The sequence below is a fragment of the Salvelinus alpinus genome, chromosome 29 (genome assembly GCF_045679555.1).
Source record: "Salvelinus alpinus chromosome 29, SLU_Salpinus.1, whole genome shotgun sequence".
Taxonomy (NCBI): Eukaryota; Metazoa; Chordata; class Actinopteri; order Salmoniformes; family Salmonidae; genus Salvelinus; species Salvelinus alpinus.
In genome coordinates this window covers 36,506,636-36,520,520 of record NC_092114.1, presented here as the reverse complement: position 1 = coordinate 36,520,520, position 13,885 = coordinate 36,506,636, and the positions used below count along the sequence as shown (strand labels likewise).

Here is a 13,885-nt window from a genome sequence, read left to right as displayed (position 1 = left end):
ACAAAATTTATAGACAGAACTGTGTATGCAAGGCCTGACCATCTATTATATACAATTTTATTTTAAACCATGTTTTGAGTCTATACAGTGTTAGTTTACAATTACAAAGGAGTACAACAAGTGTATACTTTGGGTTCTGATGGGGTTGGACAGTTGAACTAAGATCATGAGGAACAATGGCTATATATCATGAAATTAAAAGTCCATAAATATACATAGCAATCACAAATTTCCCCTTTAAAGACAGAGCAACAACATGAGAGGGTTGTGTGGAAAGGCACCAGGCAGGCTACATCTAGGGACTTTTTCCATCCTCTCTCCTCCATCCTCTCTCCTCCATGACCCGAAAACCGATAAAAGGTCAATGCGTTAGTAGGCAAACGGATGTGTCTATTCCTCCGATAGCCACATTTCGAGGATGAATCTGCCACAGACCCTTTGTATCAGCTTTTTTCTGTCGGAGGAGATAAGCATGCACACATTTAAAAACATTATGCAACTTATCGTTTTATCTATCATGTTTTTTCACAACAAACTTCATTTATGCATTTATTTTGGGATCCACCCATATAAATGTCATTTGCCTGATGAGGTGCGAGTGGACACGCAACCAAAATGTGTAAGCATGAACAAAGTCTTTGGCCTACGGATGGTGAAATTATTATACATTATTCGATTAATACTGTAATAATTGTAAGTACAGGCAATGAAATGTGTAATTGAGCATGATTTATTTGATTAATACTGTCATGTTTTCAATTCCACTTTGTATGCTCTACTACACAAGCCTAAGTGAAGTGAGCACATGGAATGCAAATTGTTAAACATTTTATGAAGCATTTTGTGTTACATGGTAAGAATATGACTGACTTATTTGGCCTGCTAAATGGCTCCTTTTTCATCTGATTAAGTTATAAGTTAGCATACCATCATCTTAGTACATAAAACACAACAGTATGCTGACACCTTTGCACTCTCTACATAAAGGCTTCCGCCCTTTGGCCCGTTAATGTAATACAGCCTTCAGTCAACAAACTCACTGCTAAGCTGGAGCTGAAACCCTTCAAAGTGTTCTTTTCAGCTCTCCCTCACATCACTGGTCACCACAGTAGTCCTGATGTCTGAGCGATGGCCTCGCTGTCCATCAGTGGGTAATATAAGCCTCAGTCCTCTACCCTTACCCTCTAAGCACAGACCCTTGTCCTCCAACAAGTCTCTGGGAAATCACACCTCTGACACTAATATGGTTTGTGCTCCCACCTCTTCTGCCACTCCCTCCATCCCAACTGTGCTCTTTAGCCAGTCTTCGGAGGGTACAGGCACTAAGAGCAGTTGCTCCTCCTGCTGCTGGCTGTCCGCTGGCTCTGCTTCTATGCAGTTCAGGTCTGTGAGGAGTAGCCCCTGCTGGGAGGCTGGGCCAGGCTGCAGAAACTGAACCCGGCTGTGGGTATCCTGCGGTGCTGTTCTGCCCGAGGGCTGTGCCTGTATCTGCTGCAGGCCCACCTGTGATTGTGTTTGCAACAGGGGGATGGACAGCTGAGGGTTTGCCATGAAGTTCCATGCCAGATTTCACCCCTTTCTCAGGTGGCAGCGCTACCTTGACTACCAGCACACCTCCACCACTCTCAGATGCGCCACAGTGACAGTAGTAGCTTTCATAGATTTGCTGTGGCGCTCCTCCACATGTTGTGGCCTCTCCAATCTTTCGACCTCGAGCCTTCTTTGGAATTCGTCTTCCTCTTCGACCCTCTTTCTCCCTCTCATCAACGCAAGAGCTCCAAGAGCCATCATCCACAGTTCCCTGTCCACCTTTTCTTATCCGAGAGCTTCCCCCGGACACTTTAACCCCATCGTCCTCTCGCCCTCTTCCACAGTAGAAGTAGTAACCCCCCTCCTCTTAAACCCCAAGTCCTCTGGCACTTCATCCATCTCAGTCTCCTCTGGCTCAGCCAGGTTGGCACCTCCTCCTGCCCTATCTCCATCTCCTCTCCAACCCCTGAATTCGACCTCCCCTGCCCTTAGCTCTGTCCCGTGAGCGAAGCAGGGTGTGTTTCAGAAGATTTTCTCTAAGGCGCAGGAGCGCATGCCGCAGCCGGTTCTCCCTCCGCCTGGCCGCACTGAGCAGCCGCAGGGACTTTTCCAGGCTGTCGGTGGCTCTCTCATAACACTTCCACCACACCAGGGGACAGTGCTGAGCATAGTTGTGTTCCTTGTGCAGGTAGAAGCCGGGAGGTGGAGGGAGGCGCAGCATGTGTTGCGATGGGGAATGAGGACAGGGAGAGGATGGAGAGCCAGGAGGGTCTCCAGGTGAAGTGCCTGATGGGTGTTGAGGGGGACTCTGTGGTGTTTTGACAGTTGGTGCAGATATTCCCTGTGGGGAGGGAGGGACTGTGCCCTGTTCCATCTGACTATTCGGTTCCCAATTGGGTGTCTCAGAGCAATGAACTTGTTCTCCACTACCTATATTTTTGTCTTCAGTTTCTTGTTGTGCGCCATTCTGGCTGTCTTGTTCCACTTTCAGATAGCGGGACCTCAGAAAAAAGGGAAGATGACTATTATCACGGATCACAGCTCTGCGCTACATGTACAATAGCGACTCATAGTTTATAATCATAAAGTGTACGACTACAATCACACCGGACACCGTACTTCCATATCCACACGCGATTAACACATTTTTGATTGTTAAGTTTTCTTACCTAGTCTGTAGGCTTATGACAGTCTGTTTGCCCTTTCCTCTAGGAATTTCCCACCTTCTTCTTCCTCCTGGCTGCGGGACCATTTTGAAGACTGTGGGCGATGCATCAGCCTTCAGTACCCACTGTGTAAAGTTACCAGAAGGTAAGATTAGGAACATTTAAAATGCTGGCAGTTACATTTTACATTTACATTTTAGTCATTTAGCAGACGCTCTTATCCAGAGTTATCCTTGATAAACTGTTACAGTGCATTCACAAAGTATTCAAACCCCTTGACTTTTTCCACATTTTGTTAGGTTACAGCATTATTCTAAAATGTATTAAATCGTTTTTTCCCCTCATCAATCTATACACAATACACCATAATGACAAAGCAAAAACAGCTTTTTCAAAATTTTAGCAAATGTATTAAAAATTAAAAACTGAAATTTCACATTTACATAACTATTCAGACCCTTTACTCAGTACTTTGTTGAAGGACCTATGTTTATTTTTGTATTTATTTATTTAACCTTTATCTTATTTACAATGACGGCCTATACTGGCCAAACCCGGACGACGCTGGGCCACTCAAGGACATTCAGAGACTTCTCGAAACCATCCCTGCGTTGTCTTTGCTGTATGCTTAGGGTCGTTGTCCTGTTGGAAGGTGAACCTTCGCCCCAGTCTGAGGCTCTGGAGCAGGTTTTCATCAAGGATCTCTCTGTACTTTGCTCCGTTAATTTTTCCCTCGATCCTGACTAGTCTACCAGTCCCTGCCGCTAAAAAACATCTCCACAGCATGATGCTGCCACCACCATGTTTCACCGTAGGGATGGTGCCAGGTTTCCTCCAGACATGATGCTTGGCATTCATGCCAAAGAGTTCAATCTTCGTTTCAACAGAGAATTTTGTTTCTCATTGTCTGAGAGTCCTTTAGGTGCCTTTTGGCAAACTCAAAGCGGGTTGTCATGTGCCTTTTACTGAGGAGTGGCTTCTGTCTGGCCACTCTACCATAAAGGCCTGATTGGTGGAGTGCTGCAGATGTGGTTGTCCTTTTGGAAGGTTCTCCCATCTCCACAGAGGAACAGTTATATTTTCTTTAATTTCAGTCCTTATACAGACATCCCCCAAAAATTAGGATTAAGGGGTCAGACTGCAACTCTAACCATCAATACATAAATAGCTCAAAAGGTGAACTAGTGGCTAGTCCTAACCACCCCGCTACTAAGGCTGACATTTTTCCAGTGGCAACTAGGCACTAGAGATACTTTTGACCATGTAGTGTATGTGGACACCTGGTCGTTGAAAATCTCATCCCAAAATCATGGGCATTAATATGGAGTTGTTCCCACCTTAGCTGCTATAACAGCCTCCACTCCTCTGGGAAGGCTTTCCACTAGATGTTGGAACATTGCTGTGGGGATTGCTTCCGTTCAGCCACAAGAGCATTAGTGAGGTCAGGCACTGATGTTGGGCGATTTGGCCTTGCTCACAGTCGGTGTTACAATTCATCCCAAAGGTATTCAATTGGGTTGAGGTCAGGGCTCTGTGCAGGCCAGTCAAGTTCTTCCACACCGATCTCGACAAACCATTTCTGTATGGACCTTGCTTTGTTCACCTGGGCATTGTCATGCTGAAACAGAAAAGGCCTTCCACAAAGTTGGAAGCACAGAATCATCTAGAATGTCATTGTGTTTGCTGTAGAGTTAAGATTTACTTTCACTGGAACTAAGGGGCCCGAACCATGAAAAACAGCCCCAGACAATTATTCCTCCTCCACCAAATTTTACAGTTGGCACTATGCATTGGGGCAGGTAGCGTTCTCCTGGCATATGCCAAACCCAGATCCGTCCGTCGGACTGCCAGAGGGTGAAGCATGATCCAGAGTCCAATTGCGGTGAGCTAACCACCACTCCAGCCGACGCTTGGCATTGCACATGGTGATCTAAAACTTATGTGCGGCTGCTCGGCCAAGGAACACCATTTCATGAAGCTCCCGACGAACAGTACTTGTGCTGACGTTGCTTCCAGAGGCAGTTTGGAACTCGGTAGGGAATGGGTTTCCATGGCCGGACAGACGATTTTTACATGCTACTCGCTTCAGCGGTCCCATTCTGTGAGCTTGTGGCTCTGCGGCTGAGCCGTTGTTGCTCCTAAACGTTTCCACTGCACAATAACAGCATTTAGAGTTGACTGGGGCAGCAATACATTTGATTAACTGATTTGTTGGAAAGGTGGAATCCTATGGTGGTGCCACGTTGAAAGTCACTGTGCTCTGCAGTACGGGCCACTCTCCTGCCAATGTTTATCTATGGAGATTGCATGTCTATGTGCTTGATTTTATACACCTATCAGCAACGGGTGTGGCTGAAACAGCCAAATCCACAAATTTGAAGGGTATGTAGTGTACATTATCACCTGACCTATGGAATTCCGAGTAAACACTGCCCTCTATCAGTTGGAAGAGACACTACATACCTGACTCCTGAGAGTTCAAAATTCTCTGGGGTGAACCAAACAAGCTTAATGAAGACTTACAATAGATTTAGAGGGGTTGGGTTAAATGCAGAAGACACATTTCAGTTAATGCATTCAGTTGTACAACACACTAGGTATCCCCCTTTCTCTTTCCTTTCCAAAGTAATACATAGCATGCACATGGTTATTAGATTAAGTAGAAGGTCAGTGTTCATTTCAAAATCTTCTAATATATATATATGTATATATAACAAACATACAAATGCTAGGTTAGGAACAACCTAAAAACCTAAAACAAAATTTAAAAAAGAGTGTGCAAAGCTGTCATCAAGGCAAAGGGTGGCTACTTTGAAGAATCTAAAAACTAAAATATATTTTTATTTGTTTCACACTTTTTTGGTTAATACATGATTCCATATGTTTATTTCATAGTTTTGATGTCTTCACTATTATTCTACAAAGTAAAAAAAAATTAAAATAAAGAAAAACCCTTGAATGAGTAGGTGTGTCTGTAACGTCCTGACCAGAGTTCTTATGTGTTTTGCTTGTTTAGTGTTGGTCAGGGCGTGAGCTGGGTGGGAATTCTATGTTGTGTGTCTAGTTCGTCTGTTTCTGTGTCCAGCCTAATATGGTTCTCAATCAGAGACAGCTGTGAATCGTTGTCCCTGATTGAGAATCATATATAGGTGGCTTGTTTTGTGTTGGGGATTGTGGGTGGTTGTTTCCTGTCTGTGTTTGTTCTGCACCAGATAGGACTGTCTCGGTTTTCACGGTTTGTTATTTTGTTATTTGTTAAGTGTTCATGGTTATTGTTTAATTAAACATGTTGAGCACTGGCTACGCTGCATTTTGGTCCTCTCCTTCATCCCAAGAAGAAAACCGTTAGTGTCCAAACTTTTAACTGGTACTGTACGTATTAACTTATACACATCATTGTGGACTATAGGCTACTGTGTCTTTTCTATCTTTACCTAGTGTAGCCACTTAAAGCCACTACAAGTGAACAAAAGTAAACTTTATTATCAAAGACAAAATGCTTTGTCTGACTTGTTTCCTAACCCAATAACAGCTCAGGTGTGCTGTACATTCCCAAGCTTGAAGAAAATGAACTGAGACACGGTTCCCTGGATGTGTTCATGCCAAATGAAAATGTAATTTAAAGAAATCTGTGAAATTACATATTTACTACTAGGCCCATCAGTAGCGGTATGTCAGGTAAAATCACTGGGTAAGCCAATTCCCCCCCCTTCCCCCAAAAAGCCATTGTTACTATCTTATGTGCCTGGATAATTGTGTTTGCTCTATAACCTGTTCATTCATATGCCTTGCGACCGTGATATCAAATCAAATCAAATTGTATTGGTCACATACACATTTTTAGCAGATTTTATTGGGGGTGTAGCGAAATGGTTGTTTTCTTAGCTCAAACAGTGCACTAGTATCTAACAATTCACAACAATACACACATATCTAAAAGTAAAAGAATGGAATTAAGAAATATATCAATGTTAGGATGTCGGAGTGGCATTGACTAAAATACAGTGGAATATAGTATATACATATGAGATGAGTAAAATTAGCACATGTTTTATACTTTTTTTTGTCAAGTGTGGTCAGATGCTCGCTGGCTTCCCTTGCCTTCAACGCTACAGGCGGCAAACATGGTCATACCTTTTTGGACCAGACAGCATCAGATAGATGGCCTACACATAGAGAGACAGAGGGGCGCTATTTCACTCGCTCAGATGCTTTCTCCTGTTCGATACATTCAGCCTCTTGTAAATTGAAGGACAATTATGAAACAGAGAGACGAAAGAAACTAAAACATTATATTTTGTCTTTCTCAATGCTTTAATGCAAAAAAAGAAACCAGTGCAAAGCAATTCCTCATACTATCAATGTTACAGATCGAGCAGAAACACATGACACATTTCACTCTAGTTTAATTTCACATTAATCATCTAACCATGATCCTGCCTGTGGCCAAAGGGACCATCTGAAATGCTGAACTATGCTATGCGAAGCAGTCACCAACTCGTCGCTCACCTCATACCTTATTCACCATGACATCTCTTTAAGCCAAACTTGTCAACCGCATCATTGGTGGTATTCCTGCCCAACTCAAGTCGCCACTTCTCCCCAGCCAGCATGCCATTTCTGGAGTGGAAGACTTTTGCCAGGGAGGCGCTCATAGGAGAGGGGATGTACTCTTCACAGCGTGAGCCTCCAAGGCTGGGAGCACATTGCACCGTGTAGGAGAAGAAGAATGTGCCATATTTGAACACACAGACGTCATTCACCTTTCCTCTACGCAGATCAAAGGAACATTCACCCAGGACATTTTTGTTCCAAACAGCCCCGTCTGTGTCATACACCTTGAAAGTGAGTTTGGTGGCAAAGTTGATATGGATGGGTCCGAATTCAAAGCTCTCTGGCCAAACGGGATTGTCGTCATCTTTGATCACTTCAGTGAGTTTGACTTGTTTATCATATGAGATCTCAACAAAACCATCCGTTTTGGTTAAGATGTCCCCGTATAGGCCCTTTGCTCTCAAACGATAGACTTGCAGCCTGGCCAGGCCTTTCCCAGCAGGGCAACAGTTGGACTTGATGCTCTGATCACTGTTGCAGACACAGGCACAGTGATCCCTTTTGCTGGTCCTCGTACCTATCTGACAGGACCCTGAGCATTTCTTTATCAGGGCGTTTTCAAGGATGTACTCCTCCACTGCTTTCTTCAGCCCAGGTTGAGCAGGATGTTCACTTTTCAACAGGAAGTGAAGGGGCTTAAGGGAGTAGTGCACCACGTCAGGGATTGTTTTCAAGGACTCCAGCCACTCTTTGTAGGCCTTTGCGCCCAACGCACCTGAGAACAGCAGGTCGCCTCCATTTACTACCCCTCCTTTAATTTCTGAGTGGCGGTCACTGAACATGCTGTTGAAACTTTGGTTGGTGCCAAGTTTCTTCTTTAGTTCATTACAGTAGTGAAGCTCGGCGGTCAAACTAGCGATGAATTGATATGACAAGGAGGCCTCGACATCGAGACAGTCCTTCACTGCAGTGATTGTCAGTCCGTTCATAGTCGCCTGACAAGACTTGATGGAAGTTACAGCGCTCACTTTCCCTCCCAGGTTGACTTGAGAGGTGAAATGAGTGCCGTATGTGTCTATCAGGTTTCTATAGGCCGGCTTAGAATTGAGGTCATAAACAGTGGGGAGCTTCTTCACCGAATTCAGAAATTGTTTGTGAAGAGGAGGATCTTCGACCAGGCTATATCTGAGGAAAAAAAGTGACAATGGTTTGTGGTTAACATTTAACAATAATCGGTTGTATTTTAGTCTTTAATAGCAGTTAAGTTGAACGCAATTGGTAAGCATGTGATGGTATTGTATGTGAACTTATCATGCAATGGATACACAATATTCATGAAAAGCATCATATTAGCCTCATATTACAGTCTCTTTAAGAATCTTTTAGTTTAGTCGCTGAAGTTAAGTGCATCACCTGTAGATGCTACAATGGACTTCATGCCTGGTGAAACTGTATCTGTCCTGCTTCGACTTTGCAATGACATATGTTGCTTCTCTGGAATCTGTCCCTCCAATGATTGTATTGAACTTTACTCCCTTCATCTCAAGGTCCAGGCCAAGTTTCCAGTTGTTGGTCACGGCTGAAGTTGTGGTATTGATGAGGGACTCACTGGATTCATAGATGCTGCTTGAGACCTCCCGCTTGCAGTCGGTGAGGGCTCTCCAGTTTGCCATGGCTGCTGGAAGCTTCTGTTTTACTCCACCCAAATAGAAATTGACACCTAACTCGCAAGTGTCTCCCTCCCTCTCCCAATTTTCCATGTCGATCACATAAGAACCTTTTCGCTGCATCTTCACAATGTCGAAACCTTCCCCTGCCAGGTTGTAACCAGGGACAAACTCGGCCTGCTTACATTCCTGTGGCTTGCCAGGAATCTTTCCCCTCAAACTCCCTGCCAGGCACTGGAGTGTGCCTGCCCAGCAGATCAGTAAAAGTAGACACAGCTCCTTCATCACCCTCTTAAAAGAAAAAAGTAGAAGTAATCAAAATCATTTAGCAGACATTTTTATCCAGAGCAATTAGGATTAAGTGCCTTGCTCAAGAGCACATCAACAGATTTTTCACCTAGTCAGCGTCAGCTCTGGGATTTGAAACAGCAACCTTTCGGTCACTGGCTCAATGCTCTTAACTGCTAGGCTACCTGCCACCACACACTGTAGTGACACACTGTAGTGAGCTTGTAATGGTAATTTATGAGTAAATGTGTTGTACTAATGTGTTGTACTAAATGTGCTGTTCCAAGCACTAAGTACTTATCAATTACAGTACAGTGCACATGAAATAAAGTTTTAAGAAATAGGACAATATACCTTAAGATCTGTATGAATAATTGTTGTCCTTCAGGTTTTATGACTAGAGATCAAAAGATAACATGTATAAAGTTTGAGACTTCATATCATACCATGTGCTCGAAGACAGTTGTTTCTTGATTCTATATTGGATGAGAGAGAAGAGCCTTTAAATACACTGCTGGATGGCTTGAGGTTTTTTTGCTGGTCATTTTCACAGAATATTTAGTGGCAAACCCCAAATTTCAATGCAAAAAAAAAAAGCACATTCTCCTCTGTTGTAATTGGGTGACAAGTCAGTTGGTGGCTTTAGCATTAGAATGCAACAACTAAGAGTTTTAGGAGTTTGGTTATGCAAGATATGGTTCTGTTTCAAGTAAAAAATATTTAAGGATGATTTCATATGCTTTCATTTTACTTGGACAGTAATACCTTCAATGATGTTCTTGCTCTGTAATTTTTTTATCTAACAAATCTTCTTTTGAGTCATTCACACACACTCTTCTCACACTTTACCCTCACCACAGCCACCATTACTGGTACAGAGCGCTTCGTGAACCAGCTTGGACAGCAGTGTAACCCTGTGGGTGTCAGTGACTTCAGAATGCATGGATGTTGCACTGGGTTCTCCTTAATGTTGCAAAATAAACCACTGCAGCCACAAAGAGCAGAGATGGAAACTGAACTGGTTGCTGAGGGGAAGGTGGGGGAGGGCAAGCTTAAAAACTGAGGGGGAAAAAATATGTTTATCGTAGGGCTCGACTGATGATTAGCGAATGGTGTGATGATACTGTAGGCCTATAGTCTAGCCTGGCCAGGCCACGTCCAGCATTTTGAAATATGCAATGTTTTGAAAATATATGCAGCCGCTTACATTTGATGATGTCCCATCTGTGTATTTTGTGTTACAGGAGCACATGTTCATAATGTAAAAGTTGACATATCATCACATGAGGTTAGCAGTGTAGCTAAGTGGTTCCATTATTTGTTCAGTCAGAGCACAGGTGCAGTGAGTACAGCTTGTGTGCATGAAGAATACGGTAGTGTAGCTACTACACATCTCCTATTACAATTCAAAATGATTGAAGGTCTATCAACATTTTTAAATCAACTAGTCAATTTGCTTTACCACAGTACTGGGACATTCACATTCTCCTACAGGATAAACTACTGCCAGTAGTACTACTAGTTGAAACGTTAAGTCACGATGACAGTACAGTAACATAGCATTGCTGATACATTGCTCTTCATGGTAAATGTTACCTAACCAGACCATTATACATGCAGTGTAAATTCTCCACATTACAGTATCATCATCATCTGTTTCTTTGTATTTTATTTTCCAGCCATGAAAATATTTATTAAAAACACTCTACTGATTTCGATGTTCTGAAAACACAAGACCTCATAATTATCCCCCCAAATGCTTTATTAAATGTCTATTTACGATGATCTAAGTCTTTAACATAGTGAAAACAAGATCAATTAAAAATACAGTGCATATGAAGTAACATTTTAAGACTTTACTTTAAAGGCCCAGTGCATTCAAAATAGAAATAAATGATTGTGTTTTGTGTCCTATTGCACAACAGCTTATGAAACTAACAGTGTAAAGTGTGATTTTATTTCCTGATAGTTGCTGGTTGAAAATGTTGGTTTAGTTGTCACCCAAGTGTCTATCACTACGCTTTCAACAATTTAAAAGAACAGCAAAGTTCAAATGGGAATTTGTTTTTTTATTCAACAGATTAATGTGTTATCACTGTGCTTCATCTAATACCATAACCAAATGACCTGGATTTCAGTTAAGATTACATAAAAAGTACATAGTGCAAGTGATCAATCCCGTTTGAGATTCTGCGCAGAATATTACAGCAATTGTGAAGATCTCCACAGACCTGCGACAACCTATGCCTGCTCTCTTGAACATGCAAGCTTTATATGATTACATAAGAATACATGTATGGTTACAGCAGTGCTTCTCAATTATTTTCTGTTACACCCCCCCCTAGGAAGAAGTAAACATTTTGCGCCCCCCAACTCTCCGCCGCGACTGTAAATAGTATAATTTGTCTATAAAATTGTTATAAGTACACCTCTGCATAACATTGTATCCTTATTAACATTAAAGAAAACAAAAAAAGAAAAAAGAAAGAAATATAGATCAACTTACAACAAAGAATAACTTTAATAACATTGTTTTTTAGTCTGTAACAGAAAAGACTTAAAGTGCATCAATTTGCCTGAAAAAAATAAAATAAATCAAGCCTTATTTAAACTGTAATTTTTTTTTGACCATTTGATACTGAAAAATTAAATTAAATATAATCAATAAATAATAATACATTCAAATTGATCAGCAACATTAACTCAGGAGCACAATATATGAAACACTGACCTATAAAACAAAAATGAATAAAACAATTTGTGCTGATTTTTTAAAAATCTAAATGAGGAAGTCATAGTTTTAATTTTTGCAGCACTTGCGTCATCCAGCATGACAGAGACCATGTCTAATGCTGCAGGCAGTATCAGCTCCTCTGCTATGGAGTGTTTTTTTTGCACTGAGCAATTTGGTACGCCACCTTATATGATGCCAGCAGTGCTCGCTGGTTTACTGAAGTAGCATTCACAAAGCGGGACGATTGTTGGCAATATTCGGCACGTTTTCGCTGAAAAAAACTCAAGCGGCTTATCAGCGTGATTGGGGTGTAATGTCTTTAAGTGACGCCTTAATTTATTTGGCTTCATGCTGTCCACTGCCAACATTTTTAGACACAGTAAACATACCGGTCTTTCCTCGTCTCCCACCGTAGTCACAGTGAAGCCAAGCGCTACATACGCGTCGTCATATTTCCTCGTCTTAGCTTTCAGTTGACTTACGTTTGTCTCATTATCTCCGTCTCTCTCCGCCTTTCTTTTCATCCCTGTTAAATATTTTCCCATGGTGTCTCTTAAGGGTTTGTTATCTGCACTTCATATCTCCTGCTCTGTGCTGTGTGCTCTTGTTCGGTGCAACAAAAAAAACTACTCTCTGCGGCAAAAAAAAGCATGTTCCCCGGGTTCACACGCGCCCCCCTGGCATCGCTCCGAGCCCCCCCCCATGGGGGCGCGCCCCACTATTTGAGAAGGACTGGGTTACAGTAACCTAAACATGTGGCAATGGATATGTTACTCATTTTAAAGTTGAATGTTACATTAGGGTCGTCCACCTCAAAAAGCACAAGAAAGAGAATTTTGACACTCACCATCTCAAATTGTTCTGAAATTGTTTCTGTTGTTAGAAACGGATACAATTAGCATTCCTGCAACATTATTTTGTTGCAATATCATTTGATCTCTGAGAAGTTAGGCTAATTGATTGCACCCAAATTGGTAATTTAAATGTATATGATTCATATAATATTCAATAAATATAGTACCTAACATCTGATTTGGACCCAACTTTTTTCTAGCAATTAATTAGATATGAGGAATGCAAAGAAATGGTCAAAAGCCACCCATGGACCTGCCACACCCCACGCCAATCCCACCTCAACAACGTACTGTATAAAGTATCAGTTCTCTATGTCTGACAAGTAGTATGGAGCTGTTGCTTGGAGTATTGTTTCTTCATCCTATTTAATATATTCCCAGTGAATTTTGTGATCTTTTTTTACCCCATGATCAGAGAAATAAGTAATTGAAGTTGTTAGGTTTATGCCCCATTTTACGGTTTATTTTTAATTTTTTAATTTAACCTTTATTTAACTAGGCAAGTCAGTTAAGTAAAAATTCTTATTTATAATGACGGCCTACCAAAAGGCAAAAGGCCTCCTGCGGGGACGGGGCTGGGATTAGAAGAAAAAGAAGAAAAAAAAAATATATAAATATAGGACAAAAAACACATCACGACAAGAGAGACAACACAACACTACATAAAGAGAGACCTAAGACAACAACATAGCAAGGCAGCAACACATGACAACACAGCATAGTAGCAACACAACATAACTGCAACATGATAGCAACACATGGTAGCAGCACAAAACATGGTACACATATTATTGGGCACAGACAACAGCACAAAGAGCAACAAGGTAGAGACAACAAGACATCACATAAAGCAGCCACAGCTGTCTGTAAGAGTCTTTGAATGAAGAGATGGAGATAAAACTGTCCAGTTTGAGTGTTTGTTGCAGCTCGTTCTAGTCGCTAGCTGCAGCGAACTGAAAAGAGGAGCGATCCAGAGAGGTGTGTGCTTTGGGGACCTTTAACAGAATGTGACTGGCAGAATGGGTGTTGTATGTGGAGGATGAGGGCTGCAGTAGATATCTCAGATAGCGGGGAGTGAGGCTTAAGAGGGTT

The 13,885-nt window shown here is 42.0% G+C and overlaps 1 protein-coding gene and 1 pseudogene across 2 annotated transcripts; both read right to left on the bottom strand.

Moving 5' to 3' along the window:
* Positions 1 to 820: 820 nt before the first annotated feature.
* On the bottom strand, positions 821 to 2,523 carry LOC139558904 (uncharacterized; annotated as a pseudogene).
* Positions 2,524 to 6,991: 4,468 nt separating this feature from the next.
* Positions 6,992 to 9,740, bottom strand: LOC139558619 (perforin-1-like). 2 transcript variants are annotated; one of them, XM_071373859.1, is made up of 3 exons: positions 9,652 to 9,740; positions 8,664 to 9,208; positions 6,992 to 8,435 (listed from the first exon to the last, which is right to left on the bottom strand). In XM_071373859.1, the coding sequence occupies exons 1-3, from the start codon at positions 9,652 to 9,654 to the stop codon at positions 7,214 to 7,216; spliced, it is 1,770 nt and encodes a 589-aa protein (XP_071229960.1). In that variant the 5' UTR covers positions 9,655 to 9,740; the 3' UTR covers positions 6,992 to 7,213. The 2 variants fall into 2 exon arrangements, with proteins under 2 accessions (XP_071229960.1, XP_071229961.1); XM_071373860.1 differs by having other exon boundaries at positions 9,560 to 9,668.
* Positions 9,741 to 13,885: the final 4,145 nt, after the last annotated feature.

Coding starts and splice junctions, on each gene's coding strand:
- LOC139558619 (XM_071373859.1), bottom strand. Junction 8,436..8,663: donor GTCCATTGTAGCATCTACAG/GTGATGCACTTA, acceptor TTTTTTCCTCAG/ATATAGCCTGGTCGAAGATC.